General features: G+C 38.1%; 1 protein-coding gene across 1 annotated transcript; it reads right to left on the bottom strand.

Annotated features, from left to right (window-relative positions):
- Positions 1–591: 591 nt before the first annotated feature.
- On the bottom strand, positions 592–5,061 carry LOC101290779 (carboxyl-terminal-processing protease-like). Its single transcript, XM_004303010.1, has 12 exons — positions 4,751–5,061; positions 4,010–4,091; positions 3,654–3,784; positions 3,424–3,510; positions 3,155–3,233; positions 2,592–2,680; positions 2,433–2,468; positions 2,131–2,250; positions 1,915–2,001; positions 1,656–1,805; positions 1,313–1,420; positions 592–1,035 (listed from the first exon to the last, which is right to left on the bottom strand). The coding sequence occupies exons 1-12, from the start codon at positions 5,048–5,050 to the stop codon at positions 784–786; spliced, it is 1,521 nt and encodes a 506-aa protein (XP_004303058.1). The 5' UTR covers positions 5,051–5,061; the 3' UTR covers positions 592–783.
- Between the last annotated feature and the right edge of the window lie 11,518 nt (positions 5,062–16,579).

Here is a 16,579-nt window from a genome sequence, read left to right as displayed (position 1 = left end):
ACACGAACTCTACATCACCCTAAATGTTGTCCACGTATTAGGCTTAAAAATTCACCACACATGTCATTTTCGGTTATAACTAGGGACTAGCTTGGATCATATGTAAGGCTAGAAAGAATCCATTCATAACACCACCAATTCCTGAATTAGAATGAACAGCCGAATTCTGTTTTGTTTTTGGTCAGAGATGAACAGAATAATTGTGCATCACATGAGATTTGGTAAGATTCTCCATGCCAACCGACCAAATATTGATTGAAAGGCAAACCAACAACATTGCAATTTGACAGCCACAAGTCTGCATGGTCGATTTCAGCATTACAATACAACCATGCCTCGTATATTGTCATTATTGATAATGATTTTACATGTAAGAAAGATTTCAAGCACATTTACAAAAGCATTTGCGGTTAGGTAAATCTAACTGGTGAGAATTCAGTTAGAAAGAGGCTGAATCACGGTAGAACTGTAATTTCGGTTTTTAAATTTTCCTATTCATTCTATGGTAAGAGTTAGATGGTCCAAAAATGTCTGGTGGAGGACCAACAATAAATTTCGAAGTGCACAACATAGAACAAGAAGTTCCTTTATGTTTCCAAACAGTAGATCATACACTAATATTCTACTTCTAACTTCCATGCACAACATGTACAGATTACTCAAGTATATGCAGACCCTGCCCTATTGCAATTTTCTTTCACATCTATAACTACCATAAATTTCTATATATATATTATATACTACGCGTACTAAATTACTGCAAGAGATGATAAGATCCTGTCTTCAAGAAGCAGTGCCTTTGGACTCTTGAATGTCCAATTCATGTTCTGCTACCAAAACACAGGAATCTGCTTCTAGAGATGAAACTGGGCTGTTCTGCTTCTTCGACATTGAATCCTTTGGAGAACTGAGCATTTCAGTTGTGCATTGAACATCAGGAGCTATGCCAACCTGGTCGATGTCATGAAGCGCTGGCGATAAATACTTTGCCACCGTGACAAATAATGCCGATCCATCATGCAACTCAGTGACACTCTGTAAGATGGAGCATTAGGGGACAAACAACACCCAAGCAGTCAGTTGGAAAAAAGTAAAGAGCAGTTGTTAAGTTGCCGTGGTCATCTAAGGCAAGCTTACTATTACAGAAGCTATACTGCTTAAAGGGAAAAAATGTGACAACTGTCCATGAAGTTCAAAACTTGGTGGTGGAGCTTTAAGCATTTGAGTGAAACTTAATAGATTGATTGAAATAAATTTCTAGATGATTCATTCAGGTAATGGAAATTTTTCATGCTTTATAAGATCTGACTACCTGAATTTTTCCTTTCCCAAAGGTTCTGTGACCCACAAGAGTAGCTCGACGATTGTCATGCAGTGCCCCTGCCAAGATTTCACTTGCACTTGCGCTGCCCTCATTTACCTTTTTTAGACAATAGAAGATTGAAACCAATTAGGATTCCATTGCGAAAATGAAGTTCAGAGTTATCTAAGTATGAGTCAGTTCTCTATCGAGATCACAGTGATCAACATAATTGCCTGTTTCACTTGTCATTGCAACAAACTTCTATACCTTGCTGAGTTTATATACTTGATACTGACAGTACTTGATTCATATGAAAAATTAACAATTTAAAACGGCGAAATTCAAAACTCACGAGCACAACAAGTGGATCATGGGTGATAGCATGCCCATCTACCATATTAATTGGTAACAAGTTTCCTTCCCGATCAACAGTATTCACTAGAGTTTCATCCCCATCCAGCCAAATTTGGGCAACATCAAGTCCGGCTTTCACTAGTCCCCCCTGCAGAGTTTATATGAAAGCAGAAATAAAACAAACCGGGTAATCATAATTGAAAGCAGGAAAACAAACTACAAGAATTTTCACTTATGTACATGAGAATAAGAGTTACCGGATTGTTTCTCAAATCCAGTATATACGAATGTACACCCTGACTCTTCATTTCCTTGATAGCATTTTCCATATCAGCTGCAGCAGTCTGTTGGAGTGGATATACAGAATTACTCTAATCAGATCCTTGGTCAGCTAACGTGTGACATTCGTATCTTTTATAAGAAATGCATTTCTATTTGTTACGACTACAAGATAAAGTGAATGTAACAATGACCTGAGAGAAGGCTGACAGCTTCACATAACCCGTCTTTGTTAAATGTCCATCTGGGGTTCTATGAGGGATGGTTGCGGTTGAAATAGGGGAAAGCTTAATGAACTCCCGAGGTAGTTTCACCTTCAACCATATGTATCATTTTCAGAACAGTATATTGAAAAGCACTGTGAAATTAAAGGCATGCTTTGCTTGGTACTGCTGATTTGAAAAATTAAAGCTGTCCGTGTGGTCTAAAAACAACCAAATCCATTATATAATAAATTTAGACTACAGAAATGCAAGCATAATGAACGATCAAGTACCTCTCTTACACTAGCATCAGTTTCCAAATCATTGCCCTGAGAAACAGAACAAGAATAATTAGTAAGCTGAAAAATTTGCCCTTTCTGGCCATGCTCTATGGATTAGTCTATAGATTACAAAATCTAATTTCTGCTGCAATAACAGGACTTGATTATTACACTGTGAACTTTTACTGTAACAGTTGTTCCAACTCGACCTCTGAGTTTCTGCACTGCTAATTCAGTGTCAACACCATTAAGCTTCTCTCCTGAAGTGATGCACAGTATTTGAAATTACAACAAGTTGGTTAGAATTTATTGCAGACCACAAACTAATATGAAATCAAACCATGGAGAAACTGAGAAACAGAATTTTCCAAACCATTGTCAATCAAGGAACATCCTACAATGCAGAAAGTAACTTTATATGTGTTTTAATCAAGAGAAGATTTTAGTAAGTTTGGATACGTAGAACAACGTAGCAGGGAGAGCTTTGGAGAAATAAAACCTATTTAAGTTCAAGACTGGTTGAATTGATGTTAATTTCTCTTGAGAGAGCTCATTCCACAAGGTTTTGATCATTTATGGATTTTGAATTTTAACCAACTAAACAATGTAATGACGTCAGGACTGAAGCACCAAAAGTTTAGAATTACTTATTAAGATCATTTTCAGCCTTGTTCTCAAGCACCAAAAAAAAAACATTCAAAATAAAAAAGCCAAATACTTGTTCAGTGGCTTACCATCAATTTCAACCAACTCATCTCCCTCATGAATACCAGCACGAGCAGCTGGGCCACCATCTACACAAGACATAACAACCTGCAATTTCCAATCAAAACTATATACATAAGCATGCTCATTGATACATTTCTTTCTCCTGCTCGAAACACCGCTCACTACAAGTTTACAAGTGACAGTGCTTAGTACTAGAACTTGCTCCTCCGTGAGCACACAACAAAATGAAAATAATAAAAACAAAGAAAGGTTATTTCGTATTGATTTCACTAACCAGATGGCCTGTTCTCGGTTCAGTACCTATGAAAAGGCCAACTCCTTGTAAATTTCCATTGCTTCCAATTTGAAAACTTCGATATTCCTGCAAGTCAAAAACATATTTAGCTTGCAATTCAAGGACATAATACAACTGAACTAACTCTGTGAATCAACATTGTAATATAATTGGCAGCTTAGATCAGCATGATAAAGACAAAACAGAGAGAATCAAACTAATTGCAATACCTTTGGACTAATAATCCTCGTAAAGGGATCACCAAGTGTAGAAAGCATTCCACTGATCTTCGTATAAGCTGCATCCGCTGACCTAAGAGGAAACATTTCAACCATTGTTTGCTGCAACTTAAGATCCCAATCTGCATAAGAAGAGGCCAAGTCTTCAACACTAATGAACCACGAAAAGGGTGGACAAAGAAAGAAAGAAGCATCCAAATACTGCAGTAGTTGATTTCTTGAAAAGTACCTAAACAATTACTACTGAGATCATGAACATTATTGAATGGAATGTAACAATCTTCAAATGAAATATTTAATTTGTATGCTATTCACTGAAAACAAAAAGGATATAGTACTACCACTACCTTGGTGATTAAATGTTGGGTCTACGAATGTTTCTCTAATTAAACCCCAAGCCTCCACAAGAGTTCTTTGTACTGAGTTCACCTGATAAACAACCATATGAAGTCGGTATGAGCAGCAGATTTGTGATCCAGAACTACCAAGTTGGGACTTAAATAAAAAACAATTTGTATTAAATGATCCGTATAGTTATAGTCAAAGTACTAAATATAAAGTAGATGGATATAAGAAATCTACCAACATTAGCAAACCAGAAACAATATTACTATAAAAAAATAAAAAGTATAGAGAAGAGAGATGTTAATGTACATTCTACTCATTCTGTGTTGGCTTGATGTCTTTCTTTTTTTTTTTTTTTTTTTTGTTAATAGAGCTTGATTTCTTGCAGTGTTAAGATTAATTGTCAGATAAATGAATAATCTGTATTATCATAAAGGGATCAGATTAGTATGACAAAGGAACAACTCATTTCAAAAGAACAGCAGACAGCTATATACAAAAGTACGCGTAATCAAAAGCTTCCTATATTCTTAGTATATGAAGAAATTCTGTTTTGTACTCAAAACATTTGACATATGGTTCTTTCTATGTGCTGTAAATTATAAGTGTGCTTGTTTGGTTGTTTGTTCATGTTCCTTTCAGTGTACAGCAGTGTTGATTTATACAAGACAGCTAACTAAAAGATAATTAGAAGAAATACATACATAAGACTCGATTAAATAGAAAGAAAGTAGACGAATCACCTCAGTAGTGCGAGAAACCGGAAAAGCAACGGTCAACGACTCAGCCATCGCCGGAGAATCAAAACACACAGAAAAACTGGCAGCAGCGGCAACAGAAAACGCAAGAAAGCCTTTTCCAATGGACCCAATGAGTTCCTGACTAGTGTTTTCATGAGCTTTGGCCTTTGCAGCACAGCTGACTCTCCATTTCAGGCTCACACTGCGATCTGAGCATGGAAACCGATGCGAGGGCGTTACAAGTGAGGTGGGTTTTGGGAATCTGGGCGAAATAGGTGAGCAAGGTGTTGGTTTGAGATCCATGTTTGGGCAAAGAGGCTCCATGGTTGGAGGTGTTGTTTGAGGACCAAAATGGAGAAGAGAGAAAACAGAGGAGGAGTTGAATATTGTTTGACTATAGTTATACGTTTTTTTTTACTATAGTTATACGTTTTGTCTGTTGGGATTCTGGTGGTGGGATCCACATGAATCTTGCTTCTGCTTGTGTGGCATGAGATTCATTTACCGTAGCCTCAGGGTTCGCTACACGTGTATATGGTAAGAGGCTCAAGTTCGACTATGGAATTTTGCATTTGGATGTTTCTACTCTAGTCTCTAACAATCTCTTTCATTCCATTGACAAACAAAGAAACGGAAAAAACAATCTTTCTCACCTAGAGTTTGGTTCCGGTATACACTTACGGCACGTTTGTTTCATCATGCTAGGGGACTGGAATGCTCTATCTGAAAACCTAAGACACATAGGGAACGACTCTTTTATATGAGGTTCTCAGTGTTTGTTGATAGAGTAGTCAGAGGTTTATATCTAAAATTAATAATAGACGTACTGTTGTGTCTGTGTTCTCAATGTCTTAGGTTTTTAGATAGAGGCTAGAGCAATCTAGTTTCCCTTCATCTAGGGAAACAAACGTGTCGTAAGCCAAGGTCTTAAATATCGATACTTTCGCCCATATTTCAGCGAAAATATCGGTTTTTTAGACCACCGAAATTATCTCAGCCTCTCTCATTTTATCGTGAGACATTATCGAAATTTCCCAAAATATCGCGATATTTTTGGAAACTTAAGGAATATTCCAGAAATATTCTAGAATTATATTCAAAGAAGACCCTGTTTGTGACAAGTTTCGAACCTGAAACCTTCCAAAAAGAAGACATGCGCCCCTACCAACTCCACTGGGCTGGGTTTTGTTTATGTTATGCTTTTAGTATTAGAATTACTTCTTCTTTTTTTAACAATTTATCTTCACATTTTCCTTTTCTATTTTATTTGTTTCAATTTTTTTATTTTAAATTCAATACATCATTTATTGTAGTTAATCAGATTAGTAAAGTATCAAGATTAGAGATTTCATCTTATTTAAAATACAAATACAGATAATGCCAATAAAACAAAATTTCAAAAAGCACAAGTAGCCTAATCTATACAACTATTTATATATATATATAGGCCGGATCAGGAGAGGACGTCCGCACATCCCTTAAAATGATGTGCGGACGTAACTCCATTCTTCACCGTCCGGCGCCAATGACGGCACCCCTCCACCAGAGCGGACACTAGAGGCATCCCCAATGAAGATGAAGGCCATGGAGATTGATTTGAAGGTCTAGGCAACAACCTCCACCCAAAACTTCAGACAAGATCGATATCGGCTGCAAACTAATATTCGGCGAACTCGCCAGTAAGAGAAAGTCATTGGGGATGCCTCTGGTGTCCGCTCGAGTGGAGGGGCGCCGTCATCGACGCCGGACGGTGAAGAACGGAGGGACGTCAGCACTTTAAGGGTTGTGCGGACGTCTGCTCCTGATCGGTCCTATATATATATATATATAGACACACACACACACAAATTCACCTTATATAGTACTAATGTATTATGTAATATACTTGCTTGTAGAGTAATTAATTGATCAAATAAACATACCATAAAGTTTTACATGGGAGTATGTTTTTATGCAAATTCCAATAGTTTCCGTCGAATTTTCATCCATATCGATAGTTTCTGAAGTTTCTTTCAGAATTTCCATTTTTCAGATAGTCGATATATCCATAATCACTGATATTTTAGTCATTGGTGTATGCCCAAAAACCTAAGACGCATCCCATGTTTAGGAGAGGCAATAACTCTTATATGAGGTTCCAAGTCTCTGTGTTCATCTTCACACCTTCTAACACAAACCCACCAAAAACCATGAGACTCTAAAACACTCTCGCTCTACTCCTCCAAACATGACAAATATTAATTATTGGAAACCCAATCAAATCCAAAGATCATGTATATCAGCATGTAGAGCACGAAGAGTAAATCAATTTTCATTCCTCAAACACTTGAAAGATCGTCGGAGTCGCTAGAATCGTAGAGGTACCGCTAGATAACACGACAATTTTGACGTTCAAGTATCTCTAAACATCCAATGTACAATCAGTCTAACTAAAGCTACAATGACTTTGGCGACTACGAGCCCAATCGATCACGACCGGTGCGCCAGCTGTATGTGGCTTGACGGCGGAGTATTAATCTTCATGGCATTAAGTAGCATTCTCATCACATTATTAAGTTCAATTCTGCATACTTGTTGTTTTTTCATCTGGTCAACATAACGAGCTTACATCTTTGCCTTTGACGACTTTGGAGAAAGAGTGCAGCGTTTTCACTAGTTTGTTGTCGCATGTGATGTGGGGAATGGTAAAAACTAATAGGGGGATTTTCATATACACCCAATTTTGAAGAGTGGTTTTAAATAAAACTCATATAATATTCCTTTTTGATAGACATCTAAAATGTATCAATTATGATACATATTATGTCCTATTTTTTCTAAATTTTACACAATTGCCACCATTCAACTATAACATATAAACATAATAAATAAACTTAATTGATGTTTTCTTAAATACCTTGATTATGAGTTTTTCTTTTAACACTAACATTTTTCAATCAATTTGTAAGAATCATGCGGTTTTCTTTATTTTTATGAAAAAATCTAGGTGAAATGAATACATTCTATGATCAATACATAAAATAAAATAAAATATAAATAAGATATTTGATTATCAGAGTAAAAGAAAGAAATTTTATAGTGTTACCGTAAGTCATAAGCCCTAAACCCTAAACTCTATACCCTATACCGTAAACCCTAAACCCTAAATCCTAAACCCTAAACCCTAAACCCTAAACCCTAAACCCTAAACCCTAAACCCTAAACCCTAAACCCTATACCCTATACTCTAAACCTATACCCTAACCCTATACCCTAAACCCTATTACCTTAACCCTATACCCTAAACCCAATTTTGGGTTTCTTCTTTTTAGGTATATTATCATATCATGTCCTACTTAATAGGTACATTAGAAATGTAAATGTTCTCTCGATCAGGATGAGAAATAATATAATAATATACCTAAAAAAAAGAAAATTAATAAAAAAACAAGAACGTGTACCTTACAATTAGATATTTTTCGACTATGTAGAGAGACACAAAATGTGAGCTTAAGAATGAAAAGAATCATTCTATTACAAATGACATACTTCTATATATAGCATATATATACACTCAAGTTAGTAATAACAAGGTAAGAAATTAAAGAATGTAATTGATTATGACAAAGTTAAATCAAACTAAATTTTAGCTCAATATTTGAGTTTCAAATTTATGCTAAAATTGAGAAAGATACCAAATTTAGTTTTATATCGTCTGAAGGGCAAATCAGAGAAACTAAAAAATGAAGAAAACTATTAATTATAGACATATGCTCTATATAGTAAGTTTGCTTATGTGGAGTGGGTGTAAAATGAAAGAAAAATATGTATGGGTTTATCTTAAAAGTGGTCTAGTATTTTGGGTTTTTATCTAATTTTCTCAAAATAATAAGAGGTTTGCCTTGTCTAAAGAGAATTTGACACGAAATGTAATCAAGTATCAGATATGTTTCTTCGAGTTCTTCGATAGTGTATTCCTTTTCAGCGCCTTTTAATCGCCTTGAACAACATATACGGATCCCCTTAACCCTTTTTTTCATTACTAATGGAATATCCTTCACTATTTTACTAAAAATGAAACGAAATGATCTTGCAATAACAAACACGATGATTGGGGTGATATAACATAAGCAAGGTCTTTTGAATAAATAGACCTTATAGACGAGGTATTGATAATCCGGGGAAACAAAAGTGCCCTTATACCATTACCTCAGCGCAAACTTTATGAATTTTGATATGTGACTGCTTGAATTTTATTGAGCACACTTGTGAGCAATATGAGTACTCCAAGTTGTTTGGAAGAGGTTAAGTCCGTGTCTTGCTCTAGTTAGTTTGTTTGTTTGCTACGGTAACAAAAGGTTAAGTGTGAGAGTATCTGATAGGGGCATATTTATACACTATTTATATTGAATTCTTTTATACTTTCTTTGTTAGTTCATTGTATTTTCTAGTTATTTAGATTGTTTATTTATTTTATAAGTATTTTGAAGCAAATAAGAATAAAGAAGGAAAGAGGGATTGAAAGACAAAATCGTGAAATTGTCTATGCTGATCAGCTGACTTCAATGGAGTATTAAGCGCAACATAGAACGAACTAGATGATGAACCTTATATTTGTTCAGTGTGAAATTGGATTTCTTCAAACAATCGACTTCTATGGCGTGCCAATACCTTTGAGTTAGGTACAACTTGATCTTCTTTTCCAATTCACGCTTCGTAACTTCTTCCTCAAGCAATTGAGAGCATGCGCGATCAAACTTGCTGCAAGGTTCTTTCTTCATACCTAAGGAAATCCTCAGGATTTTTCTTTGCTCACGTGAATAGACGGATCCTACTTGAGCCGATAATTAAGGTCAAGCATAGCTAACAAATGTCAGGACAAGATATTTGCCAAGGATTTCTCCTTAACAATGAGATTTTTACTAGGTTTTTACACCCAACAATGGTTTGGCGGGGATTTGCTAACGGATCAGACTTTATGAGTAGAAGTTTCCGACGAATTAGACTTGGTTTTTGCCAATGAATTGGTCTTGGTTTTTGCCAACGGATCGGTCTTTGGTTACAGAAGACACCGAAGTAGGTAGGTGCTCTGGAGAGGCGTTGATTTGCAAGTTGTAAAATTTGGTTGTATGATTGGTTGTCTATGCTCATTCGCCTTGACCCCCTTTATATAGAGAACTAGGGTACATATTTCCTAGCGGATCAAGGCATATATGACCTCTATCTCAACTAGGAATGTATCTCCTTATCGGATTATGAGTTAAATCCTTAAACAACTGCAATATCTCGACATAATTTTACCCACTGGGAAAGAAATATATTTGCAGAGATTTAACCGCAGGTATCATCCATGTATCACAAAGATACGATATTGTAGGTACAAATATTCACCTCAAATATAACTCTTGGAGATCAGTTAGATATGTTGGGCGTATGCTATCAAAAGCAACCAAGGCAAGAAACCTTAATTGATAAGAATGCTTTGTGGATGTCTTCTTGGGCAAGATGTAATTACCTCTAAGAATAATTCTTCAATATCTGGGACGTGCATCACCTTATCATTGCAATCTAATACCAATAAGGAATGAATCCTTAAGGCCATATAATTATACCTTAACATCTGGACGTCATGCATTGTACTCCATATATCCTCAATTAACCACCATTAAATGATGATATCTTTCCTTTACTAGATCACATCTCTTCTGCCTTAGATTCCTTCTCTTCATAATATCTTCGATACTTGCTCAGTCTTGATAGTCCAACAAGCCTCCATTAATTACCAAATCCATGATATATCGCTCATAGCCCGGATTTACACCAAGATGGCTTGATCTCCACATAGACTTGACTTAGCCTCGATCACAAATATACTCTGAGATACTTGAACATATCCGTGACGAACCACAAAACTCGTTCAAGACAATAAACGTATGGGTAAGTTCATTTTACACTCAAACGATATTGATCGAAGGTTATGGATGCCTACTTTCCAATGTTTTTTAAGGTCTGTGGATAACATTTTTCTAGAGAAAGGTATATGCTTTTTAAGGTCTGTGGATAACATTTTTCTAGAGAAAAGTATGTTCGATTTAATGCCGAAAAGTCAATATGTGCGTGAATATGATCGAATTTTGATGGGAATTAGCGATTTGATGCCTAAATCAAACCCAATAATCCCTTATGGGGTAACTTGGGGCATGAAGCACGTGTAACCCTATATTAAATTCACTAAAATGCCTCATTGGTACGATATGAAAATGGGTACTGAGGAAAACCTGATATGAGCATAATATATTATGATTTTAATGTGTTTTTTACCCTATTTGGCCATATTATTTTCATAATGATGTTATTTCTAACATGTTTTGTGATATTAGAGGCACAAAGAGCTTAATTGACAAAAGAAGACCCAAGTAGTACAAGGGTGGAAGAGACAAATGCAGAAAGCCCAAAAGAAGGCCCAAGCAATCCAAGGAAAGAAGAAGAAGCAAATTTGGACTCCAACTCCAAAAAGGAAGGAGAAAAATCAAATATGTGCACCTAGTCCCACATCATTTTAGAAGAAGAAGTAAATTTGGATTCCAACTCTAAAAAGGAAGTGCACCTAGCCCCACATCATTTTTGAAAAGAAGTTTCACCAAGATTTTCACCATATAAGGACAGCCTTGTGTACTTCCCAAATCATTCATTCACTCAAAAGTCAGGGAAACACTTAAGCTCTACTGAGCAGCCTCTCCCTCTCCTTTATCAAGTTTCTTCCTCCCTTGCCAAAGCCTTGTCGGACGTTCCACAAGAGCGGCAACTTTGGAGCCTTGAAGCTTTGAAGCCAAAGCACTTTCTAGAGGTCTACAAGCTTCTTGAAGACTGATAAAAGTGTAACCATATCTATGCTTTGTTTAGTTTTTCTTTACAGTTTGCAAAAACATGTTTTCTGTTTTCAAATATTGGATTTGGATGTTGTTTCGATTGTTATGTTGTTAGTAAATTCAGAATTTTGGTTAAGCATCGTTCATGATATTTTAGCAATTTGATCTTGTCAATTCATAGATTAGAAAGTGTGTGTTTTTGTTTGATTACTATGTTAGAATGCATGCTAACTATTGCCATGATTTATACTAAGCCTCGTAGGTAAGTGTGGATCTCTAGTGGTGGAAGCTATATCAAAATGGTTGAAAATGTATACTATGCAATTCCATGTTATGACGTTCATAATATAATTGTGTTCAATCTCGTTCTATAGATCTTAAGGACTCATGTTAAGTGTAGACAGATACTCATAGTATTGATAGTAGCCTTACATGAGATGTCCTAGTTCACTATAGGAAATAACGACTTAGCCGATGGAATTAAAAAAAATTTGTCGCCTAAGTTCTTCTTCATCGACTGAAACAAAACCGTCGTATAGGAAACCACATCCGTCGCCTAAGGTGTACTTAGGCGACGGAAAATGACTGTCAAGCACTTCCGTCAACTAAGATATTCTTATTCGACGAAACCCCATTCGTCGTCTAAGTTCCGTCGGCTTAGTAAACCACAGGCGACGAATACTTTCCGTCAGTAAATTTTCCTCGGCTTAGAAAATCTTAGGCGACAGAAGTTTACTTTCTACAGACTCCGTCAACTAAGATTTTTCTAGGCGACGGAACATTTCCGTCGGTAAAACTGATCTTGCGCGACAAAGAATTTTCCGTCGGCATAGTTAGTCCTGGGCGACGAACAATGTTCCGTCGGCTAAGTAATTCTTGAGCGACGAATATGTCTTTCTTAGGCGACGAACTTTTCCGTCGACTAAGAAAATGAATTATTGCCTGACACAACACAGAACGAATATATTTTTGCCGACGTCTTTGGTCTTAGGCGACGAAATATTCCGTCGGCTAAGTAAACACATCATTTATACTCCTTCTGCCTAGAAGAGAATGCAGAAAGAAAGATATGGTACGCTCCTTCCCCCTTCACATAATTCATTCGATCCAAATCTAGTCTTGGAAGCTTTTTTTCATGAATTTGATCGATCTTCAAGAACTGTTTCTCTCCTAATTGGTATGTACGTAACTACTTTAATTCATCTACTTTCTTCATTTATGCATATATATTTTCCAGCGAATTTTCTGGCGACTTTGCCGGCGGTCCAATTTTGCCGGTCCAATTACTGGATTGTTTGATGCATGCATGATATATGTAATATTTGATAGTGTATATATACATGTGTTGAATATATTTGAACATATATGTTGTGTGTATAATATTTTGTACGTATAATATGTATATGTATAATATGTTTGTACGTATAATATGTGTGTATAATATCTATTATGTTTTTGTATTTATATATAGGATTTTTCTCAGCTACAAACGTCCTCACCAATGGTTTTGGTGCGGATTTTCATTTTTGCACCACTTTTTGATCGAATTTCCTCATCTCCACCGTCTAGTATCTAGATAATATTGTGTAGATCATCTCTGCAAAATTTCAGCCAATTTAGTAATCGTTAAGACCCTCAAAATTGCGTCTTTCTGTTATAAATATGAACGGTTCATGTTTGACAGAATTCAGTCTGTCAATTTGTTTTTCGAGTTTGAGGGCCTTAACGATTACCAAATTGGCTGAAATTTTGCAGAGATAATCTACACAATATTATCTAGATACTAGACGGTGGAGATGAGGAAATTCGATCGAAAAGTGGTGCATGTAGTCGGTAGTTGATAACTACCTTCCCCACCCATAGACTAGTCATGAAACTTGTAGACCGACATCCGAGCTACCTCGCCATGGTGAAATATCATCGGTACCACATCGGGAATGTGCTTCTTCATGCTCCACAAGAAGGCACAATGATAAGATATATGTATAGTTTGTCCCACATTGATAACATGTAAAAAGAGGGAACCTTCCTTAGTTATAAAAGGAAGGCTTCCCATATGTAAAAAGGATCTGATGAGGGCTGATGGAATATCTCTCTCCCGATCCCAAAGGCCTCTTGGCCATGATAGTTGATTGTAAAGTGGATGTAGCCATGTCCTCCGATGGCATAGTGAACCACTATACGTCCTTGTCTCTTGCCCATGATGTTTATTGTTTATATTCGTGTTCTACCGTAATTCTACATAGTTCTCGGGATTATGCAGAAACATTTGGCACCGTCTGTGGGAATCATTACAAAAAGTCACGTTGCTCCACCCGAGAGGAATTCCACCCGAGAGACATTCCAATAAGCACATGGAGGTAGACCAACCAACAAACTCATGAAGGAAAGTCAGCATATGGTGTCCGGTATACAGGCCCCAGGCCCAGCCCAACCATCAAGTGAAACAGCTTGACCCGCCCGGGAGCCCTTCATCACCTGGTCGTCTTACAAAAAAAAAAAAAAAAAACCCCTAACAGGTCTGTAGGCGAAACCCGGAGATGGTCCACCGGGAACCAATGAGTTCAAGCAAACGCCAGAGCTCTGCCGGCATCCCGGACCTTTGTCCACTCAGTTTGAGGAACGGCTCTCCGGGTTCCCGTTTGGCAGCGTCCGGGTCTTCATCAAGGAGCGGGTGTGCAGCTGGCTGTACCTCTCCGGGGTCACCTCCACTCGGCGCAGTCTGGGATTAGCTATCCCGGGCCAAGCTCATCCAGTGCCGGCGAGGAGTGACGCGACGAGAACCATCTGGTAACGCCCGGGATCCACCGGTAGCGTCGATCAGTCGCCCGGCCTGGAGGGGCACCGCACGAGCTACTCGGTCACAGCTCATCTGGTTTCATATGTAAATCACCATGGCAAATGGGTTCAGCTCCACTAGTTCACCGGGATGCCAGCGTAGGATAACCTTGCGGGATCTGAGAAGAGGGAGAGAGAAGAGGGGGTTGGTCCGATCTTGGTGTTGATCTGGACACCCAACATCTACTCTGGGCACCCACGCTGATATGGGGAGAGCCTGGTATGAACAACAAGAAAGATGAATTCAATAGCATGCACGTCCGGTTGAAAGTGAAAGATAAGAGTCCGAGTGGAGAAGCCATCAGAGGGGGATTGAGGTTCAAAAGTGGTCTTGTATCTGCAGACACCGGGACAACAAAAAAAAAAAAAAAAAAAAAAAAAAGAAGGAAAATTCTTTGCAGCCGGGAAGTCAGATGGGACAACCGAGTCTAGCTACCCGTGAGAAATTCATAGGCAATGGAATTGGCAACGTCTTCATCTCTTGGAGAAGCCTCATAGTCAAAACAGTACATTGAACGTGTCCCGGGTCCTCGCATCCCGGAAGCCATCAACGGGAACCCCTCTTGTTGGTCTTAGTTGTCTAGTACGCACTTGCTTAAAACTGCTATAGCAACATGATACTACCCTCTCGGGTCTACTGGGTGCACCCATTCAACAGCTATTTTCACAGATAAGTCCCTATCTCGTTGGTTTGTGAAAGTTCATAATATTGATGCCATGATTTCGTCTTACTTGCAAGTCAACCTGTATGTATATGAGTATGCATGCTGGTCAGTAGGTTTTAGCATTAGACCGAGAGGCATAAGTCATTAAAATCCCGAGTAATATCAAGCGGGATAGGCCGAGAGGCATAAGTCATTAACATCCCGAATAATATCAAGCGGGATAGGCATTCGACCGAGAGATTGGCATTAGACCGAGAGGCATTCCACCAAGAAATTATGTAAGCTGCTAATCGATCATTTGTTTATTGTGAAGGTACAATAATCCTCGCCTGGCCGAATAAGTTTTGAGGCCGGGAGTCGGGAGGGGCATTTTTGTCTTATTGGCGGACTTAAAGATTACGGTGGACGTCAAGACAAGCAAGACCCGTTCAACACACCTCTTGAGTACGGACTTGGGGGGACTGGGGCCGAGTGCCCATTGATAAATGACTAGTCTATGGGCATTCTATATATCAAGTCCCCACTCAAGACGCGTCTTGAACGGGAACTTGGGGGGACTTGTAGTCGGTAGTTGATAACTACCTTCCCCGCCCATAGACCAGTCATGAAACCTGTAGACCGACATCCGAGCTATCTCGCCATGGTGAAATATCATCGGTACCACATCGGGAATGTGCTTCTCCATGCTCCACAAGAAGGCACAATGATAAGATATATGTATAGTTTGTCCCACATTGATAACATGCAAAAGGAGGGAACCTTCCTTAGTTATAAAAGGAAGGCTTCCAATATGTAGAAAGGATCTGATGAGGGCTGATGGAATATCTCTCTCCCGATTTCAAAGGCCTCTTGGCCATGATAGTTGATTGTAAAGTGGATGTAGCCATGTCCTCCGATGACATAGTGAACCACTATACGTCCTTGTCTCTTGCCCATGATGTTTATTGTTTATATTTGTATTCCACCGTGATTCTACATAGTCCCCGGGATTATGCAGAAACAAGTGCAAAAATGAAAATCCGCACCAAAACCATTGGTGCAGACGTTTGTAGCCAAGAAGCCCTGTATATATATATACATATATATATTAGCATTTGTTCCTATGATTAATAATTATGTGAATAATATGTTTATCAAATTTTCACATGAGAATGAGCCGTTTATTCTTGCCACCATGGCGAAACAAGTGTTTTATCTTGATGATCCGGCTGTGGGTGAGGGTTGGAAAGTGGTGTAGGTGATGTCATATAAGAATATTTGGAGTGCAGCTACATTAGGAGGGGATGATGAGAGTGGGCCTAGTGAACCAACAACGAATCAACCGAATGAACCATATCAAGAGGAATCACCACATGTAGTCCTCGATATTGAGGATATTCGTGTCAACAACCAACATGTTCCGGCTATCATAGGTTACATTCCAGTTACACCATCTGAACTGAACTCGCTACAATGCAACCCCAATCATGATGACGACGGCT

Source organism: Fragaria vesca, linkage group LG6 (genome assembly GCF_000184155.1).
Source record: "Fragaria vesca subsp. vesca linkage group LG6, FraVesHawaii_1.0, whole genome shotgun sequence".
Taxonomy (NCBI): Eukaryota; Viridiplantae; Streptophyta; class Magnoliopsida; order Rosales; family Rosaceae; genus Fragaria; species Fragaria vesca.
This window is presented reverse-complemented; position numbering and strand designations above follow the sequence as displayed.